The sequence below is a fragment of the Paroedura picta genome, chromosome 10, assembly GCF_049243985.1.
Source record: "Paroedura picta isolate Pp20150507F chromosome 10, Ppicta_v3.0, whole genome shotgun sequence".
Taxonomy (NCBI): Eukaryota; Metazoa; Chordata; class Lepidosauria; order Squamata; family Gekkonidae; genus Paroedura; species Paroedura picta.
Window position 1 is genome coordinate 71648851 of NC_135378.1, and position 25650 is coordinate 71674500.

The window sequence follows — 25650 nt, forward strand, 5'->3', positions numbered from 1 at the left end:
TTCCCCCGCCTTCAGCCACGCCTCCAAGGCGGGGTTTGGCATCACCGGTTTCTTCGAGCGCCCTATGGAAGAAAGCGACAAGGGCACGCCCCTAGGGCGGTGATTGGCCAGGGCTAGGAGGGCTGGCCACGCCTCGCCGGTTCTCTCTCGTTCCCCCGGGAGCAGCGCAGGTGATGGCGGCTCAGCCAGGTGAGTGGGCGCGCGGAGACGTCGCTCCTTGCAGGCGCCGGGGATGCAGGTGCGGAGCCTGAGAGCCCAGCTGTGGCTCTGTGCTGCCGGGGCCGGTCCGGGAGCCTGGCGTGCGCTCGCTTTCCCGCTCACTGTCACTTTGTCATTGAGCTGGTGGTGGTTGTAGAAGTTGTTTTTGAATGCTGTGACAGGGGTGGCCAAACTGTGGCTCTCCAGATGTGCACGGACTACAATTCCCATGAGCCCCTGCCATCATATGCTGGCAGGAGCTCATGAGAATTGTAGCCCGTGCACATCTGGAGAGCCGTGGCTTGGCCACCCTAGATGCTCCGTGTCTCTTTCAGCAGATAGTGACCTAGCTTGGTCTGAGCTAGTCTGTCTGTAACAGTAGAAGAGAGCCAGAGTCCAGAAACACCTGAGAAATGAACAGTTGTGGTAGAGTAGGATCCTTTGGGTCACCCAAAGGCTTCTGCGGATGCTTCAGTGAGTCATGAAGGCTCATATATTTTGATACACATATTGTCCCTCTTGAAGGCACTGCTGGGCTCTTGCTCTTTTCTCCTGCTGCACACTATGCCAGTCTCCGTCTGTTCCTAAAGAAGGTACTGCATTTAGTTGTGTAAAATGGAAATCCACCAACCTTGTCGTATAAGGACAGAAGGACTCACATTCTAGCTAGGTCTGAAGAGGCAAGCTGTGATTCACGAAAACTCCTACTCTGCCACAGATTTTGTTAGACTTGAAAGTGCTACTGGACTCTGGCTCTTTTCTGCTACTCTGCACTAAGACAGCTTCACTCTGGGATGAGAAAAGGTGCTAAGTTCTGTAAAGGAAATATGTGCTCATGCTGCTGTGAGCAGTGGGAGTGGGCGTTGGGAGTGCTGAAGCACATTTGGGAGGTGGCAGCAGAGTGGGTGTTGGGAGTGCTGGAGCTGGTTTGGGAGGTGGCTAGGTTTTTTAAAACAAAAACCCTAATTGTGCTTTTGCACCTGCATGCAGTAGGGTAAGTAAGTGCCTGTCTTTGCAGAGAGAAAGATGTTGGCCAGGACTCTGCTTGTGTCTGCCCCAGGGAAAGTTATACTTCACGGCGAGCATGCAGTTGTCCATGGCATGGTAGGTGTGTCAGCTTCCATCTCCTGAATTGCCTTGCCTGTAGCTTGAGAATTCTGCTTTCTTGACTAGATGAGCTGGAAAGTGTCTCTCTATGTAGTCTTTGTATATGCAAACATAAAAATTGGTGCAGGTGTCAGGTACACAACTGCACCAGTGGCCTGACCTCACCTTCCAGGGCTTATCAGACACGTGAGCAGGGCTCTGGGCCTGCGTGCTTCATATCCAGTGGTGAGGAGGTGGACAGTCCCAGGCAAGGATCCTAAATGAAATAAAGCTTTATTTGGCGTCTTATACCTTCTAGGTTAGCTTCGTTCATATTCACCCAAAAGTAGGCCAAAACCTTGTGCATGCAAGGACTGCTTGAGCAGGAGAGCTCACCACCAAGAATGGAAAATAGAATTAGAATAGAATAGAAAATAGAATTTCTATTTCTAGAAAATAGAAAAGTAGGCCAAAACCTCGTGCATGCAAGGACTGCTTGAGCAGGAGAGCTCACCACCAAGAATGGAAAATAGAATTCAGCCCCAGTGGAGAAGAGTTGGCTTTTATACCATGCTTTTCACTACCCAAAGGAGTCTTAAAGCTGCTTTCAATTGCCTTCCTGTCCTTTCCCCACAACAGACACCTTGTGAGGTAGATGGGGCTGAGGAAGCTCTGAAAGAACTGTACTGCAAGAACAGCTCAGGACTGTAACTAGCCCAAGGTCACCCAGCTGGCTGCATGTGGAGCAGTGGGGAATCAAACCCCAATCTCCAGATTAGAAGCCGCTGCTCTTAACCATTATACCATGCTGGTTCTCAACCCCATCCATTGGGGCAGATGACCCCTTCTCTGCTTTTTCCTCATCTCATTTGCCTACCCCCATCCCTCTCGCAATGCAGGAGCACCCATTTCATGGTCATCACCAGATGTTCCCTGTGTGTTGCCCCATTGCCACCCCTTCAGGCTCCATCTTTCTCTGCTCTTTTGAAGTCACTTCTTCTGATCTCTCCACGTTGGCTGGGGGGGTGGGGTGGCGTGGGATAAGAAGCTGACTACATGGAGAAGTTCCGGCACTTATCCCATATTTTAGGCTGAATATTTTAGGCACAGAAATGTATTTCAGGGCCAGGGCTGGGACAGCCTTGGTCTTCAGGATGGCAGTTAATTTGCTGCAGGATCCAGAGCTGTAGCTTGGTGCGCTGATCACTCCTCCTTGACCACAGGCTGCTTTGGCTGTGGCTGTGAACCTGAGAACCTTCCTTAAGATGGCCCCACGAAATGACGGCAAAGTCTCAGTAGAGCTGCCAAATATTGGGACCAGGCTGTGCTGGGAAACCACCAAGCTCCAGCCACTGTTAGTGGCCTTCCCTGGTAAGTGGTGTGGGTGATTTGGGGAGTTCCCCACTCCATCTCACCCCTTTGACTCACCAGGATCCTTTGGGCAGACCCAGTCTGCTGAAGTATACACTTGGCTGGGCTGGTGCTACTTGCTGTTGGTGCCTGGGATCTGGTTATGGGCTGAAGGACGGACTATTCTTTGCTGAGCTTGAGTTCCCTGCAAAGGCCTCACTTTTCTGCCTTCACTCTTGCTCCTCCAGCTGTGCTGCCCCCTAGGCCTGGAAATCTCTCTTTCAGGTTGCCTGTGTGATGCCTCTCTTTTTTTCCAGCCCCCTTTCAGATCTCTGTGTTACCATGAAACTGGCATAACTCAAGATCTCAGCCACTGCAGAAACTAGGATTGCATGGGTATAACAGTACTCTTATGTATTCATCTGCTGTTACCTTTGCTGCTCTGATCTTCTTTTGTCTTTTGTCAAAGTCTAGATTTGACTTCCTCGGGACAGAGACCTGTCACTGTGTTATCTTGCTCTGTGGAGTGCCACGGATTATCAGTAGATCAGAAAGGGCTCATCAAAGTGATGTGGGTTTTTCTGGAGTTTGGGAATAGATGAGGGGTCCTCTCTCTAGGCTTCATGGGCTTCTGTGGGAGGAGCTGTATTGGTTCTCCATGGGCAAGATCAGCAACCTGTTAAACTAGAAGTAAGTCTTTACCGGTTTAAAAATTCTGTCACATTCTGTGTCAGGAAGAGCTGAGCTGAGATTTGCCGACCGCATTATCACATTTGTTCAATCGGGGGAGAACTCTAGAAGGTCTCCAGCATGTTGGGAATAATGTTGCCGCTTCTTGGCTCTCTCTCTTTCTCCCCCTTCCCCAGCTGACCAGGCTGAATCTCACCCCCCCAGCCCAGAACAAATAGAGAAGCTGAAAGAGTTTGCAAGCCTGACCAACACAGCTGCAGCCACGCAAAGCCTCGCTACCCTCGCGTTTCTGTACCTCTACCTGTCCATCGCATCCAAATGCGGGTAAGAAGCTTCTCCATGTCAGCTGGGTGGGTCATTAAGATTAGCCGGGGTTTACCCCTGATCAGAGCTGGAGAACTGGGGAGCAGTGTGGCTCTCCAGTCAGCCAGTTGTGTTCCAGTCAGTGTTTCTTCTGCATGCAAAGCTTTCTCAGTGTGGCAAATACCTCAAGTATTTGCCACACTGAGAAATCTTTGCATGCAGAAGGAGCCAGGTTCAGTCCCTGGCATTGGCAATAAAAAGGATCAGTTAGTAGATGCTCCGAAAGACCCTTGCCTGAAACCCTGAAACACAGGTGGCCAGACCCCAATAGACCTATTGTTTGACTCTGTAAGGCAGCTTCGTGTACAGCTGGGTGACCTTGGAGCAGTCACGGGTTCTCTCAGAGCTCTCTCAGCCCCAGCTACCTCACAAGGTGCCCGTTGTGGGGAGAGGAAGGGTAGTTGACGGTAAGCAGCTTTGAGACATCTTTGAGTGGTAAAAAGTGGAGTACAGCAAAAAACAAACAAACAAATAACCCAGCTCTTCTCCTTACTTGTCCCAGGTTCATGCCAAGTGTGGACATCCTGGTGTGGTCTGAGCTGCCCACAGGAGCTGGGTTAGGCTCCAGTGCTGCGTATTCGGTCTGCCTGGCTGGAGCCCTCCTGTCTGGCTGCGGAGTCATCGACTATCCCCTGGAGGAAGGCCAGTCTGTGGGCAGGTAAGCTTTCCCAGGGACGTGAAAAGGAGACACTTACTGGGAAACAGGGCGGGCGGGGGGGGGGGCATGGGCCAGTGTGGAACCGTCCCGAAGGAGGAGGGTTTGCTACTCTTTAACTCTCTTCTGTGCGCTCTGCTTCCAGGTGGCCTGCAGAGGACCTGGCCTTGATTAACAGCTGGGCCTTCCGAGGAGAGCAGGTGATCCACGGCAACCCTTCCGGGGTGGACAATGCGGTCGGCACAAGCGGTAGGGGTTCTGTTCTCTTTTTTAGTCATTCTACAAAATTGTTCTCCTGCCTTTGCGGCCTCACGAGGACCACCAGGGTGCCTAACGGTTAAACTGTACATGAGAAAATCACATTTAAAAGCCATAAAATAAGCTCCCCCCCCCCCGCTCCAAAACCACACAGTCCATTAAAGCCATTAAAAACAGAGTTAAAATACATTACAAAGCCTTGGAATACAGCAATCTAGTCAGGTCATCAGACACTGCTGGAATTGCCCTTGAGGCACTGTGCCATCCTAGGGTCTGTGATATCAGTGGGGGGTGGGGTGGGATCTTTTACTGCTGGGGGTGGGTTTTTGTAGGGATGGCACAGCAAGGACGGGCTGTTGCCTTGTAAAACCCCAGGACACCTCCCCTGAGCTAAGCAGGGGGCCCTGCCTTTGTTGGTTAGGGAGGGGACTACTGGAGAAAAGGCCATTTCTGTGCCTCTCTCGCTTGGTTGGTCTTAAGTATTCAGTGCCAGGAGAAGCCTAAACTTTTGGAAGTCAATAAATTCTGTTCAGGCAGGATTGGTTACACCTTTTTCTATGTCCATGTATTTTCTCTTATCTCAACTGGTAATTGGCCCCCTCCCTTCCTCTTTGGGCTGCCTTTCATAACAGCCCTGACAACCAGCTTCCCCCTGGGGTGTATCCCAAAGGCCTCCCCTCCTTTACGCCAATTGTTCACATCTGGTTGTGCTCCTCGGGCAGGGTCAAAAAGGCGCACGGCTTCTCCTCTTCCATAACGTGGCAACTTTCATGTATCGTTGACTAGTTTTAATGTAAACCGCCCTGAGCCTTCGGGGAAGGCGGAATATAAATCTAAATAAATAAATAAATAATAAATAAATAAATAAACTTTCTTCAAATGTCTAGGTGGAGCTCTGCGTTTCCAGGCGGGGAAAATCTGCTCCTTAAAAAGGTAATATTCTTTCAGGTCATTGTAATTTATGCTACGGAAACCTGTGGTTGGTCTTGGATGGGAATGATACATTTCAGTTGTCATGGCTCTCTATATTTTGGATCCCTGGGTCATTTGAAACTGTCTTCTGAAGCTGTTTTGGATCTGGTTATTAGGAGTCGAGGGTGGCTTATGAAGGAAAAAATGGAATGGAAAGATTTACATGAGCCATGCTGGGGAGGCTGAATTGTGTGACTCTTTATTCTCTCCCTTCCCTCCACTCCAGGGTTCCCATGTTAAGGATTTTACTGACCAACACACAAGTTCCTCGGAGCACCAAGGTCCTGGTGGCAGGAGTCAAAGAGAAGATCATGAAGGTGTGTTTCTGAGCTGCCTTCCCGATTGTTCGTAGAAGAAGAGTTGGTTTTTATACCCCACTTTTCTCTACCAGAAGGAGTCTCAAAGCGGCTTACAGTCGCCTTCCCTTCCTCACCCCACAACAGACCCCCTGTGAGATGGGAGGGAGGGCTGAGAAAGCCCTGAGATCACTGCTGTGTGAGAACAGCTCTGACAGGACTGTGACTGGCCCGAGGTCACCCAACTGGATGCATGTGGAGGAGTGGGAAATCAAACCCGGCTTGTCAGATTAGAAGCCATCACTTTTAACCACTACACTAAGCTGGCTCAGATATGCAGTCTAACCAGGCTTGTTTACACACCTGGCTTCTCTTCTTGGCATGAAAAGGGAACTGGGGAAGAGGAATGGATCTAGAGGCACCTTCCAACAGGCTGCCTGTTTATTTTTCAACATTGTCAGAATGGACCTCTGAGTGCTTCCTAAATGCAAGCTGGAATTCTCTGTAGGAGAGAAAGCACGAACACACAGTCACTCTCCTGTGCCTCCTTCCTCCCTGCTTCTGAAGTGTCCCCTGCTTATTCACATCTCTTAATTGCTTTATGCAACAACAGCTAGTCTTGTAGCACTGCAAATAACTGAGAATGGGATGTTTCTCCTCGTTTTCCTCCTGGAAACGTATGGGGTCTCTCCAACACACAAGACTCTGAGTGGAGGCCCAAGAGACCAAAGGGAAGCCACATTTAGGGTGGACACCCTTCTAGATCTGCATAATATCGACTGGGTTGCAAAGACCTTCCTTCAAGAGCCTTTCCCCCACCCTTTGCAGTTGATGTTGCTGTAAAGAGGTTACTGCTCTTCTCAGTTGGCAGAGAATGCTGGGCATTACAGAATGCTCATGACATCACTTCCTGGAAAATGCAGCCAGCTGATTTCCCAACCAACAACCATGAGAATCTCACAAGGCTGTTTTGCCAAGATGGATTTATACATTCCCAAAAAGGGTGAAAATGAGGGAGAGCGCTGTTTGGGATTTCTGACCTTCCTTACTCTTCTTCTCTTCTGTAGTTTCCTGCTGTGATGGAGCCAGTTCTCATGTCCGTAGATGCCATTTCTCATCAGTGCGAAACTGTTCTTGAAGCGATGGCTGAACATCCGTCCCTGGACCACTACCCTGTTCTGGAGGTGAGGGGATCCCATGTTTCCATTCTCCTGAAACAAACAGCTGCCAAGTGATCTGGAACTTCATTTTTTAAATGCAGGCTCAACTTCCAGCCATTTGGGATACTAAATGCCGTTCTGGGCATCCTATTCCATGCAAGGCTTACCAAATGTGTCAAGAGGGAGGGGCCCCCGAGGAGTGCATGTTTTTGCAGGCAGAATGTCCTTGCTTCCATCTCCATCTGAAGGGTTTCTCTAACTAGAAAAACCGGGAGGGGAGAAACTCGGGAGGGGGAAACGGACACGTTGATCTCTTTCCTGGCCTTCGTGCTTCTCCTGGCTGGACTCAGGAAGCTGTGAGATCTGTGGCCGCTGGGAATGAGTGTGGCAAGTCTGAGGAGAGAAGGGCGTTTCTACCCAGAGCCTTGATGGTCAACGGTGTCTCTCTTTTGGCAGGAGCTCATGGATATCAACCAGCACCACCTGAATGTGATGGGCGTGGGCCATTCCGCGCTGGACAAGGTCTGCCAGGTGACCGCCTCGCACGGGCTGCACAGCAAACTGACAGGGGCCGGTGGAGGAGGCTGTGCCATCACCTTGCTGCGGCCAGGTCAGGAATCTTTGCGGCCTTGAACTTTTGATCGCAGGTGTTTGTCCCTCTCATGTGCTTGCTGGAGCCATTGGCCTTCTGGAGCCATTCCTTACATGGAGGCAACTGCTGGGTCTAGACTCCACCCTCCAGGTGCAGAAACACAGAATCATAGAGTTGGAAGGGGCCATACAGGCCATCTAGTCCAACCCCCTGCTCAACGCAGCTGTTCCGGGCATAAAAGGCACATCAGGGTGTGAAATGCTTTGAATTCTTATGAAAACCTGTCAGGATTTGGTCCAGTGGGTCGGCTCTGCTGCATTGGGTGCTTCCTTCGGCACAAAGAGGAGACCTCTAACCTAAAAGCTCTTTGCACTGGTGGGGAAAGCACCGCATTTAAGTTTGAGCCATGGAGGTGTGAAATGTGGCCGTGTGTCAGTTTATAGCTGCATGTGCATAACAGGAGTTCCCATGCAGTGGTGGCGAGTGAAGAGCTGAGTCTGTAGCTGTTTGGGGATCCCATGTGCTAACAGTAACCTTCCTTTCTCGACAGACACGGCCCCATCGGTGGTGGAAGCCACCATCCAAGACCTCAGCAACTGTGGCTTTGAGTGCTGGGAGACGGACATCGGGGCCCCGGGAATATGCGCCCATTCTTTGCAGTCCCTCAAAGCGGAAGTGCTGAAGGCGCTTGGCGGGATGTAAAGGTGGCAAGGATAGAGTTCTTCTGCACATAGCTCTGGCGTCGTGGCTCGGCATGAAGGTGTGATGCCCTTCAAAGCCCAGCACAGAATCACGGGATCTTTTTTGTAGGCTTTCAGTTGGGTTTCGTCAGGCCAGGACTAGCTTGAGATGTGGTGCAGCAACACCAAACATTCCTCTCCTCTCCTCCCCCAACTCCCTTTCTTGTCCTTGACATCCTCCACATTTCTCCACTTTTCACTCTGGGTTCTTATCAGATATTTAGGCTGAATAGAACAAACCAAATAATCCCACCTCCCATTCCAGTGGCAACTGGACATCTCTTACCTCTTGCGTTATTCTCCTTGGGAGGGAGGATGATCTTGTCTCAAAGGTCACTCTAGGCAGCTACTCATGCCATGAAGAACCAAAGCCGTTGTCTTCCCAGGCCTCTCTGTGCAGGTTCTTGGTGGTGCTTGTTGACTGTTTCAAAGCAGCTGCCTCATTTCTGATCAGCAAGTCTAGGACTAGAGTGTGTTTCAATGTGTAGGTTGAGGTGGAGACCTGGGTTAGTTCCAGGAAATGTTCTGTTACAGCATTTAGGAGTTGGAGGGTCCGTTACAAAAAGGGAAATGCAGTGCCTTTTATATATATAGTTCTTAAAATGATGTTGCCCGCTTAAGATTTAGGGGAACAGCAGAAGTCAATAGATTAATATATACAACAAATTAATTAAAAATCTATGGTGCAATTTGGGGCTGTTCTTAATCAGTGGAGCTGCTAGTCAAAGGCACTTTGGTTCTTAACTGTTTCAACAGGGAATCAAAACCAAAATCTTAAGAGGTGGCCTTCGACCAATGAGCGGTGGGTTTGAATCACTAAATTGTTCTCCTCCAGCGGCTTCCTCACAGGCCCTCTGAAAGCCAGCTTGGTGTAGTGGTTAGGAGTGCGGACTTCTAATCTGGAATGCCGGGTTTGATTCTGCACTCCCCCACATGCAGCCAGCTGGGTGACCTTGGGCTCGCCACGGCACTGATAAAACTGTTCTGACCGAGCAGCGATATCAGGGCTCTCTCAGCCTCACCCACCTCACAGGGTGTCTGTTGTGGGGAGAGGAAAGGGAAGGTGATTAGAAGCAGCATATAAGAACCAACTCTTCTTCTTCTTCTCCTGTGTTGAAGGTTTGGTGATCTGGTTTTGAATTGAATCCACGGGGGAAGAAAGAAAGGCATTCATGCAAAGGGGCTATTGGCAATCCAGCCTGTATGCCTAGAACTGGGGAGGGCATAGCCTGCCTGCTGGCAATCTAAGCATTTTGAACAGCGTGCTGAATGATGCCTCTCTCTGCCTGTCCTTATTTATTTCTTATTTATTTATTTGGATTTTTATACCACCCATTCTTTACAGCTCTGGGCGGTTTACATGGAACATTGCATAAATTTACATGGAACATTATAACAATCTATAACATTATACAAATTTCAGTAGAACATCACAACACAATCTATCAAGTAACAATTCACAACACAACATGAATAACAACAACACTTGTCCCATCTGCAGTGCAGGCATGCTGACCCATCTCACTGGGTAATTGTGAAGATCACTGCAAGAATGCCGTGTCATGTCATTCAACATCTGCATGTGTCCCTTTGCCCAGCTAATCCAGAGTTTCAGGCTGGGCTGCCATCAGTACGCTGACACCCCACTATTTCTGTTGATGGGCAGGCATCCATCAACCCCTCCAGATTCTTTGGCCAGATGTCTGGAGGCCATGGTGGATGGGTTTAATCAGAGTCAGCTGAAGTTAAATCCAGATAAGACGAAGGTCCTCCAGCTGGCTTGACATACCAGGAAGCAAGTAGGGCAACTCCTGGCTCTTGACAGGGTCGGTCCAACACCTTTGGCCACAATGAGGAGCCTGAATGGGATACTGGATGCCTCCTTATTGATGTAGGCCCAGGTCGCAGCTATTGCATGCCAGGCGTTTTACCGTCTTTGCCAGGCACAACAACGGGCATCCAACCTCACCACTGTGATCCACGCAACAGTCACCTCCAGGCTAGACTTGTGTAACTTTCTCTGCACAGGCCCAGTCTTAAAAATGCTCTGGAAACTCCAACTGATTTAGAATGCAGCAATTTGGGCCCTTACCAGGACTCAATGGGCAGCACATATAACACCGGTGCTCTCCCAGTTGCACTGGCTCCAGATTGGAGTGGGAATCAGATTAAAGGTTCTGATGTTTACCTTTAAAGCGCTAAAGGGTCTGGGACCTCTGTATCTACGGGCCTGCCGCTTCCGCTATGCTCCCACAATATTAATATCAAGTGGTCAAAATCTGTTTAGGATCCCCAAAGAAGTAGAACTATCCTCGGCCAGGGCTTTTTCGGCCCTGACTTCGCCCTGGGGGGAACACTCTTCCTCGGGTGATCAGGGCCCTACAGGGATGTAAGTTCCTGTCCCACCAGGCCTGTGGTTGAGGCCAGGAATAACATCATGAATATGCTGGCCTCCCTGCATGAGAACCCATCTAACTGCCCACAGACTTACAACACCCCACTCCTCAGAAGAACTGGAACTACAAAGCAGGCAGCTTCAGTATCATTTACTTTTGATTTAAAAGCCTATTTAATTTAACTGCCAGTTTGTTATGTATCCCTTGTATTGTTTTTGTCAACCAAGGAAGGTGGGATATAAGAATAAATGTATTATTATGCACTTGGAAAGTGGTGTCTGAAATGTGGAATGCTGTTCTCCCTTGTGTCCCTTGCCATGGCCAGGGGTTCTCGTCACAGCAGCTGTTGACACCTTTTCCAGTCACCATCAAGAGCAGGGGTAGTCAAACTGCGGCCCTCCAGATGTCCATGGACTACAATTCCCAGAAGCCCCTGCCAGCATTCGCTGGCAGGGGCTTCTGGGAATTGTGGTCCATGGACATCTGGAGGGCCGCAGTTTGACTATTCCTGATCAAGAGTTTTGAAGGAGTGGGCAGGGCCAGGGAATGCTTTTGCCCAGGAGGGCTTCTGATTGGCTATTGCAAATTTGATTGGCACTGTGGGTTTTTGGAAATGTTGCTTTGGCAGCAGCTGCTACCCAGACACCAGGAGCAGTTCTGTATTACTAAAGTTACACCATGGCAGCCCTTTGGGCTAAGGCACCCCCCTGCAGGGATAATAGCCCCTTCCCCCACCATTTCGTTCGCTGGCAGGGGCTCATGGGAATTGTAGTCCACGGACATCTGGAGGGCCGCAGTTTGACCACCCCTGCTCTGATGGAAGAAACAGGGCAGGCTCAGGAACCGACGGGTGGCTGGCGGCTGGAGCCCCTGGGAGAGCAGCAGCAGAGCGGCCTCCGCTGCGAGCCCTGCGAAGGAGAGGCCGCGTTGGAGAAAGCGCACCCCGCGGGTGGCCAGGAGCCTCACAGGGGCCGCAAGGCGCTTTCGGGTCACGCCGCTTCGGGCTTCGGCCCCGCCTGCTCCTCCCCGGCCTCCTGGCCAAGGCCGGCCCTTCGGGAGGCGGTTCCCGATGCTGCGCGCATGTCCCGCCTGGGTTGCACGCGGCTCCTTGGGGGAGGGCGCCGGAGGACGGGCGCTTGGGCCGGAGGATGGCGAGCGCGGTGAGCGCGCACCGGGGGCCGCGCGGGGGGTTCTAGGGGCGGCCGCCGCGAAAGAGGAGCGCGCCAGGGAGAGCACAAAGGCAGCGCTTCGCTCGCTCGCTCGCGGGGAGGGGGGCGTTGTTGCTGCTGCTGCTGCAGCCGCGGGTTGCTCGCGTTTGCGTGTCTACTCGGGAGCAAGCCCCTCTGGGGTGGGGGGGAGGCTGCTCCTTCTGGGTGAGGGGAGCAAGAAAAGTGCGTGCCTGGAAGATGGACTTGGAACCCCCGATGTGCTGGGCAGGAATCCGGGCCGAGCTCGCATTGAACGGCGGGGCTGAGCCTGGCGATGCACGGCCGTTCTTTCCGCTGGGCTTTCTTCTTCAAAGACTTTTTTTACAGCACCGCTCTCCCCCCGCCCCCCCCCACACCTTTTCTGGAGCTCGGCGGCGTTTGCATGCGCGGCCTCTGCACGGCTGGACCTCCGTGCCGCCCTCGGGGACACTCGCGCGCGCCCTTTGGACTTCCAACTGGGGAGTGGGGCTGTGGGGATTGCACGCCTCTGGGATGGTGTGCAGCTTGCGGGGTTAGAAGACCCCTTTCTGGGCCTGGCTGACAGCAGGAGAGCTGAGGTGGTCGCAGTGGTTCGGGGGTAGTCAAACGGCGGCCCTCCAGACGTCCATGGACTACAATTCCCATGAGCCCCTGCCAGCAAATGCTGGCAGGGGCTCATGGGAATTGTAGTCCATGGACGTCTAGAGGGCCACCGTTTGACTACCCCTGCCCAGGTCCAGATTCCTGGCCACCATGAAACTCTTCAGAGAGGCTGAAGACTGCAAGGGCATTTGCAGTGGCAACAGAGCATCCAAGGAGCAATCTCCTTTTTTTCTCAAAGCGCTATGGAGCTGCGGGGGATTGGCCATGGCTATAGTGTTACAGCAATCCACTTCCATGATCTTGTTCCTCTGCAGCTCCGACTTGCTTTCTTTTGAGTCGGTTGTTGACAGAATTGGTGCTTTGCATAGACTTTTCCTGGAAGGGTTTGATTCATATTCATTCGTATAGTATGCATAAATTTCAAACCTCTACATTTTTCCCTCAAATGTTTATGAATATGCAACAAAAAAAAGGTATAAAGGTGAGGAGCATAAAAAAAGGTAAATATTTTAGATGATGGCTCTTTGGACCTTGATCCCTGCAAAGTTAACAATGCAATCCTGTGTAGTTACAACGGGGTTGTGCTGGAATGATTGGTGTTGGTTTGTACTGTACGGCTTATAAACCTTCGGAGGTTGCTTCCCTTTACATTGTATACTTCAAAATTCATATTCTACAGGCATCCAGTTGGTACTTGTGATTTTCAACCAAATACAGCTGTACCAGAGTATCTTAGATACTTGGAATATGTCTCTTGCATCCAAGGTCTTGCTGCTTTGCTGGTTGATTTTTTTTTAATTGCCACTGAAGGACTTCTGTCTCCTGACTCCTTATGTACCCATGAGAAAATGTCAGTTTGTATTTCCATTTGGGGACCCTGGGAATTCTGCACAAGGCATGTCTTCCTTTCTGCAGTGAAGACCACAAATAGTGCATCCAGATGAACTGTGGGATGGGGTCATTTCCCCCTTCATGCTGTGCCTGGGAGTATTTGGGGCTACAATTGGGGTGGGGGGGAGGGGGTGGCAGTCCCGTATGTTAGAGGGAGAAGCCAGTGGTTTTTGTTTATGAGTAGGCTTCAGCATGTAGCTGAAGTTTGGGATTGTTTCCAAGAATTAGTAGCTGTTTGCTTCGGTGAACAAGAATTTTGTTACGTGAGCTGGCAGAGAAATAACAGAGCGGCTCTGTGCTTTCTTTCGGATTTAGGTTATCAAATGCAAGGCAGCCATTGCCTGGGAGGCTGGAAAACCGTTGTCTATTGAAGAGGTGGAAGTTGCCCCACCAAAAGCTCATGAAGTTCGCATCAAGGTATTTAAGCATTTGCTACATTCAAAGGTGTTGCTCCTTTCATGTCGTTTTTGTGTGTGTGTGTGAAGAAGTAATAAAACAACTATGGGGCCTGGTGCTTTTTTAAAAAAGAAAAGCCCCATAGCCAGCTCCGTGCTTAGGAGCAGTGACCTCTAATCTGTAGAGCCAGGTTTCATTCCCCACTCCTCTACACGCAGCCGGCTGGACGACTTTGGGCCAGTCACAGTCCCGTTAGAACTGTTCTCACATGCAACCAGCTGGGTGACCTTGGGCTCACCGTAGCACTGATAAAACTGTTCTGACTGGGCATATCAGTGATCTCTCAGCCTCACCCACCCCACAGGGTGTCTGTTGTGGGGAGAGGAAAGGGAAGGCGACTGTAAGCCGCTTTGAGCCTCCTTCGGGTAGGGAAAAGTGGCATATAAGAACCAGTTGTTGTTGTTCTTGTTGTTGTTGTTCTTGTTGTTGTTGTTCTTGTTCTTCTTCTTCTTCTTCTTCTTCTAATAACACAGGATGCCAGCTGAGCTTCTGTATCTCTCATGAATGGTTCTCTCTATTAGTTTTCTTTACAGTTCATTTGCTATGACATCAGGATAGACAAGCAATGGGCTTTTGGCCCCGGATAAGAAGCTCACTTCATTGAAACTCAGTCTGTGGTGTCTGATTCGGAGGGAAGGTGCTGACAATAGTTTGCAGCGATGTACAGAACTGAAAGAAATCTTTGTGCTAAAGGAAGACGGTGGATTGGTTCTCACCAGCTTTTCCTTTTGTGAGGAAGTGAGGAGGTGGTCCCTCATGACCAGCAAACAGGCTGTGCTGAAGACCTTGGGAGCGGCATGCACAAAAGACATGTGTGGAGGGGCTTATGTTGAAGGGGGGAGCTGGGCAAGATTGAGTTAAACAGCTGGCTGGATCCAACCCTATAAATAAGGCTATTAGTTTATTTAACACATACCCAAGGGTTGTTTAGCAGCCAGGCAAAGGAAGTTCGGAGGTGATTTGCCATTGCCAGCCTCTGTGTTGTAACCCTAATTTTCCTTGAAGAAACTGCCTCCCAAATCCTTGGAGGTCTCCCATCCAAATAAGAAGCAGAAAGGCACGAGGGAGGAGAAAGAGAAATTCTGCAGCTTGTTTCTGGTCTTGTTTCTTGGGGAAGAATGTGTTTGGCAGGAACCTGGGGAGATTCATCAGGAGAGCTTTAAACTAAAGCCACTAGGGGAAGGAGACGATCAACATAGGGAGTGTATGGAAGGAAAACTATCGGAGGCAGCCCAACCGGCAAGGCCAGCTCATAGGGAACCAAAAGTAAAAGGATTCAGATGTCTTTATACTAACGCCCGAAGCATGGGCAATAAAAAGGAAGAGCTGGAACTTCTCATGCTGATGGAAAAGTATGATCTAGTAGGCATCACAGAAACTTGGTGGAATGATTCTCATGACTGGAATGTAATGGTGGATGGATATGAACTGTTCAGAAAAAACAGAATAGATCGAAGAGGTGGAGGAGTGGCACTGTATGTGAAGAAAGGGCTTACCTGTCAGGAAATTCTAGTGAAGGAGAGCATATCTACAGTGGAAAGCATCTGGGTGAAAATAAGCGAGGGGAAAACAAACAGTGTGGTGGTTGGTGTCTGCTACCGACCGCCTGACCAACGAGAGGATGTGGATGCTGCACTTTGTGAGCAGCTTGAGAAAATATCCAAACGGCAGGACCTTGTAATCATGGGTGACTTCAATTTCCCAGATGTGTGCTGGGAAACAAACTCTGCGGAGCGTCCTCAGTCATGCAAGTTTCTGACCTGCCTTGCTGACAATTTCATTTATCAAATGGTAGATGAACCCACAAGAGGTTCAGCCATACTGGACTTAATACTGACCAACAGGCAAGAGTTGGTGGATGAGGTGAAGGAGGTGGGGACCCTAGGGGGAAGTGACCATGTCCTCATAGAATTCCTTTTGAGATGGGGAGCCAAGGAAGCTTGTAGCCAGACGCGGATGTTGGATTTTCGTAGGGCAAACTTTAATAAACTCAGAGACATGATGAGTGTCATACCATGGACGAGAATGCTGGAAGGGAAGGGAGCATGTGAAGGGTGGGCGCTACTCAAACAAGAGCTATTGCATGCTCAATCAATGACTATTCCAGAAATACGAAAACACTGCAGGAGCTCTAAGAAGCCTATTTGGATGAACAGAGAACTTCAAGAAGAACTAAGAAAGAAAAGGAAAATGTTCAGGAAATGGAGGGAAGGACAGAGCTCTAAAGAAGAGTACCTACAGGTTACTAGGCACTGTAGATCAATCATCAGAAAGGCCAAAGCTGAGAGTGAGCTAAGATTGGCCAGGGAAGCCCACTGTAATAAGAAAAGATTTTTCAGTTACGTGAGGAGCAAACGTAAAGTAAAGGAGGCAATAGGCCCGCTGTTGGGTGCGGATGGACAAACTCTAACGAAAGATGCAGAGAAAGCAGAAAGGCTTAGTGCCTATTTTACATCTGTTTTTTCCCACAGGTCAAAGTGTTTAGGCACGTCTAGAGATGGCTGTAGCCAAAGGACAGTGTCTGGGTGGCAGGTTAACATGGATAGAGAGGTTGTCGAGAGGCATTTAGCTGCACTGGATGAGTTCAAATCCCCTGGTCCAGATGAAATGCACCCGAGAGTACTCAAAGAACTTTCCAGAGAACTTGCACAGCCCTTGTCCATCATCTTCGGAACCTCTTTAAGGACTGGAGATGTCCCGGAGGACTGGAAAAGAGCAAACGTTATTCCGATCTTCAAAAAAGGGAGGAAGGATGACCCGGGAAACTACAGACCAGTGAGTCTGACCTCTGTTGTGGGGAAGATAATGGAGCAGATATTAAAGGGAGCGATCTGCAAACATCTGGAGGACAATTTGGTGATCCAAGGAAGTCAGCATGGATTTGTCTCCAACAGGTCCTGCCAGACCAACCTAGTTTCCTTTTTTGACCAAGTAACAGGTTTGCTGGATCGGGGAAATTTGGTTGATGTCATTTACTTGGATTTTAGTAAAGCTTTTGACAAGGTTCCCCATGATGTTCTGATGGATAAGTTGAAGGACTGCAATCTGGATTTTCAGATCGTTAGGTGGATAGGGAATTGGTTAGAGAACCGCACTCAAAGAGTTGTTGTCAATGGTGTTTCATCAGACTGGAGAGAGGTGAGTAGTGGGGTACCTCAGGGTTCGGTGCTCGGCCCGGTACTTTTTAACATATTTATTAATGATCTAGATCTAGATGAGGGGGTGGAGGGACTACTCATCAAGTTTGCAGATGACACCAAATTGGGAGGACTGGCAAATACTCCGGAAGATAGAGACAGAGTTCAACGAGATCTGAACACAATGGAAAAATGGGCAAATGAGAACAAGATGCAATTTAATAAAGATAAGTGTAAAGTTCTGCATCTGGGTCAGAAAAATGAAAAGCATGCCTACTGGATGGGGGATACACTTCTAGGTAGCACTGTGTGTGAACGAGACCTTGGGGTACTTGTGGATTGTAAACTAAACATGAGCAGGCAGTGTGATGCAGCGGTAAAAAAGGCAAATGCCATTTTGGGCTGTATCAACAGAGGCATCACATCAAAATCACAAGATGTCATAGTCCCATTGTATACGGCACTGGTTAGACCACACCTGGAGTACTGTGTGCAGTTCTGGAGGCCTCACTTCAAGAAGGACATCGATAAAATTGAAAGGGTACAGAGGAGAGCGACGAAGATGATCTGGGGCCAAGGGACCAAGCCCTATGAAGACAGGTTGAGGGACTTGGGAATGTTCAGCCTGGAGAAAAGGAGGTTGAGAGGGGACATGATAGCCCTCTTTAAGTATTTGAAAGGTTGTCACTTGGAGGAGGGCAGGATGCTGTTTCTGCTGGCTGCAGAGGAAAGGACACGCAGTAATGGGTTTAAACTTCAAGTACAACGATATAGGCTAGATATCAGGAAAAAGTTTTTCACAGTCAGAGTAGTTCAGCAGTGGAATAGGCTGCCTAAGGAGGTGGTGAGCTCCCCCTCACTGGCAGTCTTCAAGCAAAGGTTGGATACACACTTTTCTTGGATGCTTTAGGATGCTTAGGGCTAATCCTGCGTTGAGCAGGGGGTTGGACTAGATGGCCTGTATGGCCCCTTCCAACTCTATGATTCTATGATTCTATGGTCCTCCTGTCATTATTTGGAAGATTGTCTGCCCTAAGTGTAAATCATTGTACTGCTTCACCTCTGAACTCCTGAAAATGTTGCTCCATCTTGTATGGCCTGTAGGATAATTTTGACTGTTTTTCATAGATCGTTGCCACTGCTGTGTGTCATACTGATGCTTACACCCTAAGTGGTGCTGATCCAGAAGGCTGTTTCCCTGTGATTCTGGGTCATGAAGGAGCAGGAGTGGTGGAGAGTGTTGGGGAAGGAGTGACTAAATTTAAACCAGGTAGGCAAACTTCTATCACTTGCCAAGAAATTCTCCTTTCATCATTGACTGTATTTTATTTGTGTGTACGTATTGATTTTCCCACAGCCTCTTGTGGCGCAGAGTGGTAAGGTAGCAGACATGCAGTCTGAAAGCTCTGCCCAGAGACGGGCTAGCCTAGATTACAGATAACTGTAGATAAATCTCCTTTCACTGTGTATTTTAGAGCAGGGGTACTCAACCTGTGGTCCTCCAGATGTTCATGGCAGGGGCTCATGGGAATTGTAATCCATGGACATCTGGAGGACCACAGTTTGACTCCCCCTGTTTTAGAGAATATACATCCACTGCATATACTGCTTTTGCTAAAATTTGACTTTTAAAATTTGACTTTTAAAATTTGACTTTTAAAATTTGACTTTTAAAATCTAGTTATAACATACTATGTTTGATTTCTGTTTTCCAGGAGACACAGTCATCCCTCTGTATATCCCACAATGTGGCGAATGCATATTTTGTTTAAATCCTAAAACTAATCTTTGCCAGAAAATAAGGTTAGTGTCCTCCACTTTTCTCATACAGGACGAAGACTGTTTTATGTGTATCAAATAACCCTCTGCCAAGGGTCTCTACAACCGAGGGAGTCAAACAGCTCATGGGTACCTCTTTTTCTGGTTTCTGCTGTGCATCATTGAGTGGGAAAGGTGGTGGCTTTAGTGAAAACCATGAATGTCCAGCGCAGCAGTAACCCTGGTTAATGCTTTTTGTGGTTCATTGCCATAATCCTGGTTAAGATCTGTGGTTCGCTTAGGGCAGAGAGGGTGGCATACACATTCACACTCGGTTTTATTTTGTTTTAAAGAGTCACCCAAGGAAAAGGATTGATGCCGGATAATACCAGTAGATTTACATGTAAGGGAAAGCAAATTCTCCACTTCATGGGGACTAGCACCTTCTCTGAATATACTGTCGTGGCGGATATTTCTCTGGCTAAAATAGATGCTTCAGCTCCTTTGGACAAAGTCTGCCTGCTGGGCTGTGGGATTTCTACCGGCTATGGCGCAGTTGTGAACACTGCCAAGGTAGGGGTCTTGACTCACTGGTTTTCTTTTCCTTTCCAGAGCCTTTGCATGAAAACTGTAGGCTGTTGTGTATGGGTGAAGCTTGCTGCCTTTCTTTCCTTTTTCGCCTCAAGGGTCAAAGTACATGTTATCCACCGGTGGTTTGTTTGTTAGCAGGCATAAAGGAAAAAGTCACGTATACCAGGTTGCAAGCAACTTTGGAGTTTAAAAAAAAACATAGTGGGAAATAAACATTTAACTTTCATGCAGCTTGAATCTCTCCATAGCTTGAGGCCACTTCTGTACTACATCTGGTGAATCTTCCCATTTTGGTTTGAAAGTGTGGGTCCCTAAAATTCCTCTCTAAATAGAGCCGTGTGGCAGCCCTCTCCGTCAGTGTTTTCGAAATTGCTCCTTGCACTCCTTGCGGTATAGACAAAGGGGTGCCTAAGTTTGAGGAGGTGGGTGTAGCCCATGCTATTATTTGCCTTACAGGGGAAAACAGGTGGGGGGTTCCATTGTGGTCAGGAAAACCATGTGAATTGAAATAATTTTAATTTAATGTATAATTTAAAAATGTTTTTATTTATTTTCCCAAAGATACTGTTCACCCTTACAAATTCTAACAGCTAATCTCTCCCCCCCCCCCCCGGTTGAATATCATTCTGCAAAGCAGGATAAACTTTTTGTCTCAACTCTGCTTAGAGCCCAGCTAGACATTACTATGGCCATGAGTCCAGCCTGTGGCCAAAACACCATTTTTAGAGAAGAATTGTTGGTGGCCAAGGGTTGGACCTCTGGCCCTTATTTATGTAGCTGCTTGTTCCATTTGCTCATTAACAGTTAAGAGTTATATGGAGAATTAAAGACCAGAGGGTGTGATTGGAGAAGATTCAGTAGCAGAACTCTTTGCGTTGTTACTTTGCAAAGGGATCTGATCAGCACTGATATAATTCTAAAAACCAGCCATCCTATTTTTGTCTGCCTCTGTTCTGCTTTCCCGCAGTGCATTAATGTTTTCAGCTTAAGTGGCTTTGTTTCCAGAGTCTCCTTCAACTGAATTTTATGTTTTAGGTAGAACCTGGTTCTACTTGTGCTATCTTTGGCTTGGGTGGAGTTGGACTTGCGGTTATCATGGGCTGTAAAGTGGCCGGCGCATCCCGGATCATAGGGATTGACCTCAACAAAGACAAATTTACAAAAGCAAAGGAATTTGGGGCCACAGAGTGCATCAGCCCCCAAGACTTTCAGAAGCCCATCCAGGAGGTCCTTGTTGAGTTGACAGATGGAGGAGTAGATTACTCATTCGAGTGCATCGGTAATGTTGGTGTCATGGTAAGAGCTCTTCTCCACGCCCGGCGCGGCCATCTGAATGCCTGCTTTTGAAATCTCTTGTTCTGAGACAACTCATGAAATCGCTCAATGGGTGAATGAATTGGACACAGGGGGAGTGTCAAAATGAGGAGTGAATTTACTCCTCTTCCTAGACGGAGTTCACCGTTTCATTTTAAAATGTGACCTGCAAATGAGGCATAGAAACCAGCATAGCACACATGAACAGCCATATGGCACCCACTTGCACCATAAATGTATTGTTGTTGTTATGTGCGAAGTCGTGTCCGACCCATCGCGACCCCATGGACAATGATCCTCCAGGCCTTCCTGTCCTCTACCATTCCCCGGAGTCCATTTAAGTTTGCCCCGACTGCTTCAGTGACTCCATCCATCCACCTCATTCTCTGTCGTCCCCTTCTTCTTTTGCCCTCGATCTCTCCCAGCATTAGGCTCTTCTCCAGGGAGTCCTTCCTTCTCATGAGGTGGCCAAAATATTTGAGTTTCATCTTCAGGATCTGGCCTTCTAAAGAGCAGTCAGGGCTGATCTCCTCTAGGACTGACTGGTTTGTTCGCCTTGCAGTCCAAGGGACTCGCAAGAGTCTTCTCCAGCACCAGAGTTCAAAAGCCTCAATTCTTTGACGCTCGGCCTTCCTTATGGTCCAACTTTCGCAGCCATACATTGCAACTGGGAAGACCATAGCCTTGACTAAACGCACTTTTGTTGGCAGAGTGATGTCTCTGCTTTTACATAAATGTATACTGCTCCATAAAACATTGAAGCAGCTTGCTTGGCCACGCCAAGATCCATCAGCCCTTAGCTTTGTTCCCTGCCAGCTGCCTATCTGCTGCTCACCAGGCAATCTTCAGTACTTGCACCCTGTGTCTGGCAGTGGTCAAGCTGACTTAGGGCAACCCCTTAAGGCAGAGGTTCCCACCAATACCTTTCTTGCTTTTTGGAAAAAGGATGGGGCCAGGTAGGCCTTTTGGAAAGAGGATGGGGCCAGGTAGGCCTTTCGCCATTGGGGATTTGATTGACTAGACCAGGGGTAAAATTCCGAATGCTGGCAGGGGCTCCTGGGAATTGTAGTCCATGGACATCTGGAGGGCCACCGTTTGACTACCCCTGGACTAGACAGATGTCTTGAAAAACGTTGCTTGTTTGGCATTCCTTCAATGATCCCTCCTTCCTAACTAATGTTTTGCATGTATTTTTACTGTTTAACTAATTTAAAATTGTTTTAATAATGTCTCTTTGGGAAGGGGGGTTATTTTAATGGTTTTAATGCTTTGGGCTGATCCTGTGTAGAGCAGGGGGTTGGACTTAGATGGCCTGTATGGCCCCTTCCCACTCTATGATTTCTATGATTCTATGGTTTTATAGTTTACTCAAAAGTGTTAGCCGATTTGGCAGCCCTTGTAGGAGACAAAAGATGGGATGCAAAGTTTGTAAACAGATACGGAGCAGCCTTAGATTTCCTGCCAAGTACTAGGCAGGGACAGCCGTGCTTGGCTTCTGAGGTCAGCCCAGCCAGCCAGCCCAGGGCTGCTGCACCCTCACCTTTGGTAGTTAGACAGTGGCTTCCTCATTTCAGAGTCATGGCTGATAACCATTGATGGGGCTGTTGTGTCATTCTCAGAGGTAGCAAAGTAGACTTGGGAGCTTGCTTAAAACACAAGCTCCCTGTTTAGCTTACATACTCTTGCTAGCTTGCCTGGCGGTGCTGATTTCTGTCTTGCTCTCTCCTGGATTGTGTCTCGCTCCTTTCAAGAGAGCAGCTTTGGAAGCGTGTCACAAAGGCTGGGGACTCAGCGTGATAGTCGGGGTTGCTGCTGCTGGTCAGGAAATCGCCACTCGCCCATTCCAGCTGGTCACTGGACGCACATGGAAAGGGACTGCCTTTGGAGGTATAACACGATGGCGTGTTGGAGCCAGTGCCAACGCCTTGAATGGGCCAGTAGGAGGAACAGTGCGTGTGTGTCTGTGTGACCTGCCTGAGAAGCTGCCCTGGGTTCAAATAACAGAATTCTGAAGTTGTCAGATCCCATGTTTTCTTGTTTTAAAAAAAGCCCACCCAGGAATCTGTTTAGGGAATCTCTAATACTTACTCCTCACATACTTTCCAGATCTAAATCTCCCTCCTCACCTGGAAAGCCACACTAGGACCTTTTGTCTAACTCCAGTCTTTAAAAGGCTATTTCATTATCTAAAGTGGCCCTGTCCAAACTTTCTCCCTTGGAAAATCGCCATAAAGTGGCAGAAAATATGCTAACTGTTCTCTAGAATCTAATAAATCAAACTTATTGGGGGGGGGGGTGGTCTATAGCAACGGCCCGCAACCTTTTTGCGGTTGCGGACCGCTAGGAGGGGTGGGGGGGAAAGGCGGCCGGGGGGGCGACCTTCTCGCTGCAGGGGGGCAGGGAGAGGGAGGCACAGTCCCCGCGGCCCGCTGCCAAGGCTTTTGCAGGCCGCGGCCCGGGGGTTGATGACCCCCGGTCTATAGTACTGTGTATAGCTTGGTGTAATGAGGATCCCACTATGGAATTTTATTTTTATTTTATTTATTTGTATTTTATGTGTCATGTTAATACTTACGTTTTGCTTCCGTTCTCTTTCTAGACTACTAGTTAGTTCTACAACCCTTCTCCCACTACATCCATTTGATTGTATTGACTCAGTCGTGTAATCCTCCTTGAGCCCAAGTAAGAAGGGATGCTAGACAGAAAGTAACATATAAGCAACGTATTTTGTTATACATCAAATTCAGGACCATGCCTTGTACCGCCACACCTTGTTTGTGCCTTTTCCCCAGCAGTCCCTTTTTTTTTACCATCTGAATTGAAGGAAACTTGTCAAGGCAAAGCTTCTTGGCTTTCTATGATAAAATAGGCAGAAATATCTAAAGTATCGGGGAGAAGATATTTTGCATTTCCGTTTTCATAAATCGCTTTTTAAACATTGCTGCCTTGGAAACCATTTGTCAGAAAATGGTAGAGAAAGTTTATTCCGACTGCAGCTTCTAGAATTAAGGCACAAAGTCACTACTGTAAGGCTCATTGTCCTCTTTCTCCCGTCTTTTCTCCCAATTCTCCCATCTTTCCTGTGATGATCAGTAAACTTTTGCTTTCCATCAGGTTGGAAGAGTGTTGAGAATGTACCAAAATTGGTCACCGAATATATGTCCAAGAAGATAAAAGTGGATGAGTTTGTGACTCACACGCTGCCTTTTGACAAAATCAACGAGGCTTTTGACCTCTTGCACGCAGGAAAAAGGTATTGTTTGCTATTGACCGTAACTTATCAGTGAGTTTGTTTATCATATGGTGTGGAATGATGGTATTAAGCAGAACCATTGAGGAAATATGCAGTGGTGTAAAAATAAATGAGTATTTTTCATAAAAGGCAGTCTCATTACTCCACTAAAGGAGTAACAAACACACACCTTTAATGGCATAAAGAATAACTATACAAGGGAAAAAAAGAAATATATCTATATACTCTCCAGAAAATGATAAAAGTGTTAAATATCTTAACACAGCCCGCGGCGCCGCAAACTAAATAAAAGGGTAAGGGCTTGGGAGGTGGGATGTGTCCGTGATGAGGAAAGGGTGCCGATTGGCCCCTTCCTCTGGACAGACTACTGGAGGGACCAAGCTTCGCGCCTGCCGATTGGTCCCTCCGAGTCCCCGCCGGAGCAATTGCAAGCTGCGCGCAGCGCGGCTCGCAGTTGCTCCTTTCCCAGTGGCCTGACACGGCGAGAGGCGCAAAGCGCCTCTCACCGCGTCAGGCCGCCGGCCGAGGGAGCCCCCGGCAGCCGCGCTCCGCACGACTGCCGGGGGCTCCCATGCCTAGCGCCCGCTGTATTTATTTTACAACGGGCTTGCTTACTAGTTTTTAAAATAAAAAGCTTTGCGGATAAGGAGGGTTTCAGCAGTGGAGATCTCAGGGTCCTTATCCTGAAGGAGAAAACATCTCAGCCTCATGTCAGAGTGAAAAGGTCTCCTTCCTAGTAATGGGGTAAGGTATAGCTCCTGCTCCAAAGAGTGTTCAGGGCAATGTAGCAGCACATGGGCTGTTGATTCAGCTCAATTGAGTTGGCAGAAGCAGAGTCATTCGGCATACGGAGTGTTGCTGTACCTTCCCCGTGTCCAAGCAGTAGGTAAAAGGTTTAATCGTGCTTACATAAAGCAGCACCTAAGCATTGGTTTACTTAATGTATGGAAGTATGCAGGAAGGGACCTGTAAACAGGAGGGATTTCGTAAGTTAACAGCGAGCATGCTCTTTTATCCCAACCCCCCAATGCCTGACATTAAAGGAGTAACTGCAGAATTTTTCTATTTTTATCCTTACAACCATTCCAGGATATATCAGACCATCAGTGTCATTCATGCAAGGTGGATGGTATCTCCCAAAGTAATGTATTTTAGAAAATGTTTCCATGATATTGTATGTGCACATAAAAGCTCACACCTTGAATAAAACTTTGTTGGTCTTAAAGGTGCCCCTGGACTCTGCATTTGTATTTTAGAAAAGTTGTGAGACTAACCCACATCTCCCAACTTCCCTCCTTGACCACTGTCCTACACTGGTTTTCTTCCTTGGCAAGATTGAGCCAACTGATTGTACTGCCTTCAATGACATTTGTGACTTGAACATCTTTTCCTTTCCATCCAGCATCCGAACTGTTCTGAAGTTTTAAAGACCCGTGATGAAGGAACTCGGACCCTGTGGTAAAACTCTGCACTCATTCACATTACACTTTCAAAGGATATGATCTGAGAATGTCTAATCATTGGTAACTAGAGGAAAATTGTTTAACAGTAAAAACTAGTTCCTTTATAAGCAACTTGCTGTTTCCTTTTGTACTGTGCCCGCAGTCCAGCATCAGTCAATAAAACACCAACAACTTATACTGGTGTCTTTTTCTTTCCATCCTGCCAGGTTTCTTTTATCTTAAGCCCATTTCGTATATATAT

The 25650-nt window shown here is 48.3% G+C and overlaps 2 protein-coding genes across 8 annotated transcripts; both read left to right on the forward strand.

Annotated features, from left to right (window-relative positions):
- The first annotated feature begins 86 nt into the window (after positions 1-86).
- MVK (mevalonate kinase) lies at positions 87-11027 on the forward strand. 6 transcript variants are annotated; one of them, XM_077300813.1, is made up of 11 exons: positions 87-189; positions 1217-1302; positions 2508-2655; positions 3501-3648; positions 4190-4345; positions 4488-4591; positions 5488-5533; positions 5799-5889; positions 6936-7052; positions 7485-7638; positions 8171-11027. In XM_077300813.1, the coding sequence occupies exons 1-11, from the start codon at positions 174-176 to the stop codon at positions 8320-8322; spliced, it is 1218 nt and encodes a 405-aa protein (XP_077156928.1). In that variant the 5' UTR covers positions 87-173; the 3' UTR covers positions 8323-11027. The 6 variants fall into 6 exon arrangements, with proteins under 6 accessions (XP_077156928.1, XP_077156934.1, XP_077156932.1 ...); XM_077300814.1 differs by having other exon boundaries at positions 168-238; XM_077300816.1 differs by lacking the exon at positions 2508-2655 and having other exon boundaries at positions 154-238.
- A 738-nt stretch (positions 11028-11765) lies between these two features.
- Positions 11766-25584, forward strand: LOC143819322 (alcohol dehydrogenase class-3). Of its 2 annotated transcripts, none has more exons than XM_077300821.1 (9): positions 11766-11916; positions 13753-13854; positions 18159-18300; positions 18746-18833; positions 19142-19361; positions 20415-20675; positions 22445-22580; positions 23808-23946; positions 25349-25584. In XM_077300821.1, exons 1-9 carry the CDS (start codon positions 11905-11907, stop codon positions 25371-25373), a joined length of 1125 nt encoding a protein of 374 aa, XP_077156936.1. In that variant the 5' UTR covers positions 11766-11904; the 3' UTR covers positions 25374-25584. The 2 variants fall into 2 exon arrangements, with proteins under 2 accessions (XP_077156936.1, XP_077156935.1); XM_077300820.1 differs by lacking the exon at positions 11766-11916 and adding an exon at positions 12989-13027.
- Positions 25585-25650: the final 66 nt, after the last annotated feature.

What these genes read in the sequence shown, in the direction of transcription:
- MVK (XM_077300813.1), top strand. An exon ending in ATGCAGTTGTCCATGGCATG is followed by an intron (nt 1,303 to 2,507) that starts GTAGGTGTGTCA and finishes CCTTGACCACAG; the next exon opens with GCTGCTTTGGCTGTGGCTGT. An exon ending in ACCACTACCCTGTTCTGGAG is followed by an intron (nt 7,053 to 7,484) that starts GTGAGGGGATCC and finishes CTCTTTTGGCAG; the next exon opens with GAGCTCATGGATATCAACCA.
- LOC143819322 (XM_077300820.1), top strand. Translation starts at nt 12,992, where the DNA reads ATGTTTATGAATATGCAACAAAAAAAAGGTATAAAG. An exon ending in AACAAAAAAAAGGTATAAAG is followed by an intron (nt 13,028 to 13,752) that starts GTGAGGAGCATA and finishes TTTCGGATTTAG; the next exon opens with GTTATCAAATGCAAGGCAGC. An exon ending in CTCTTGCACGCAGGAAAAAG is followed by an intron (nt 23,947 to 25,348) that starts GTATTGTTTGCT and finishes CTTTCCATCCAG; the next exon opens with CATCCGAACTGTTCTGAAGT.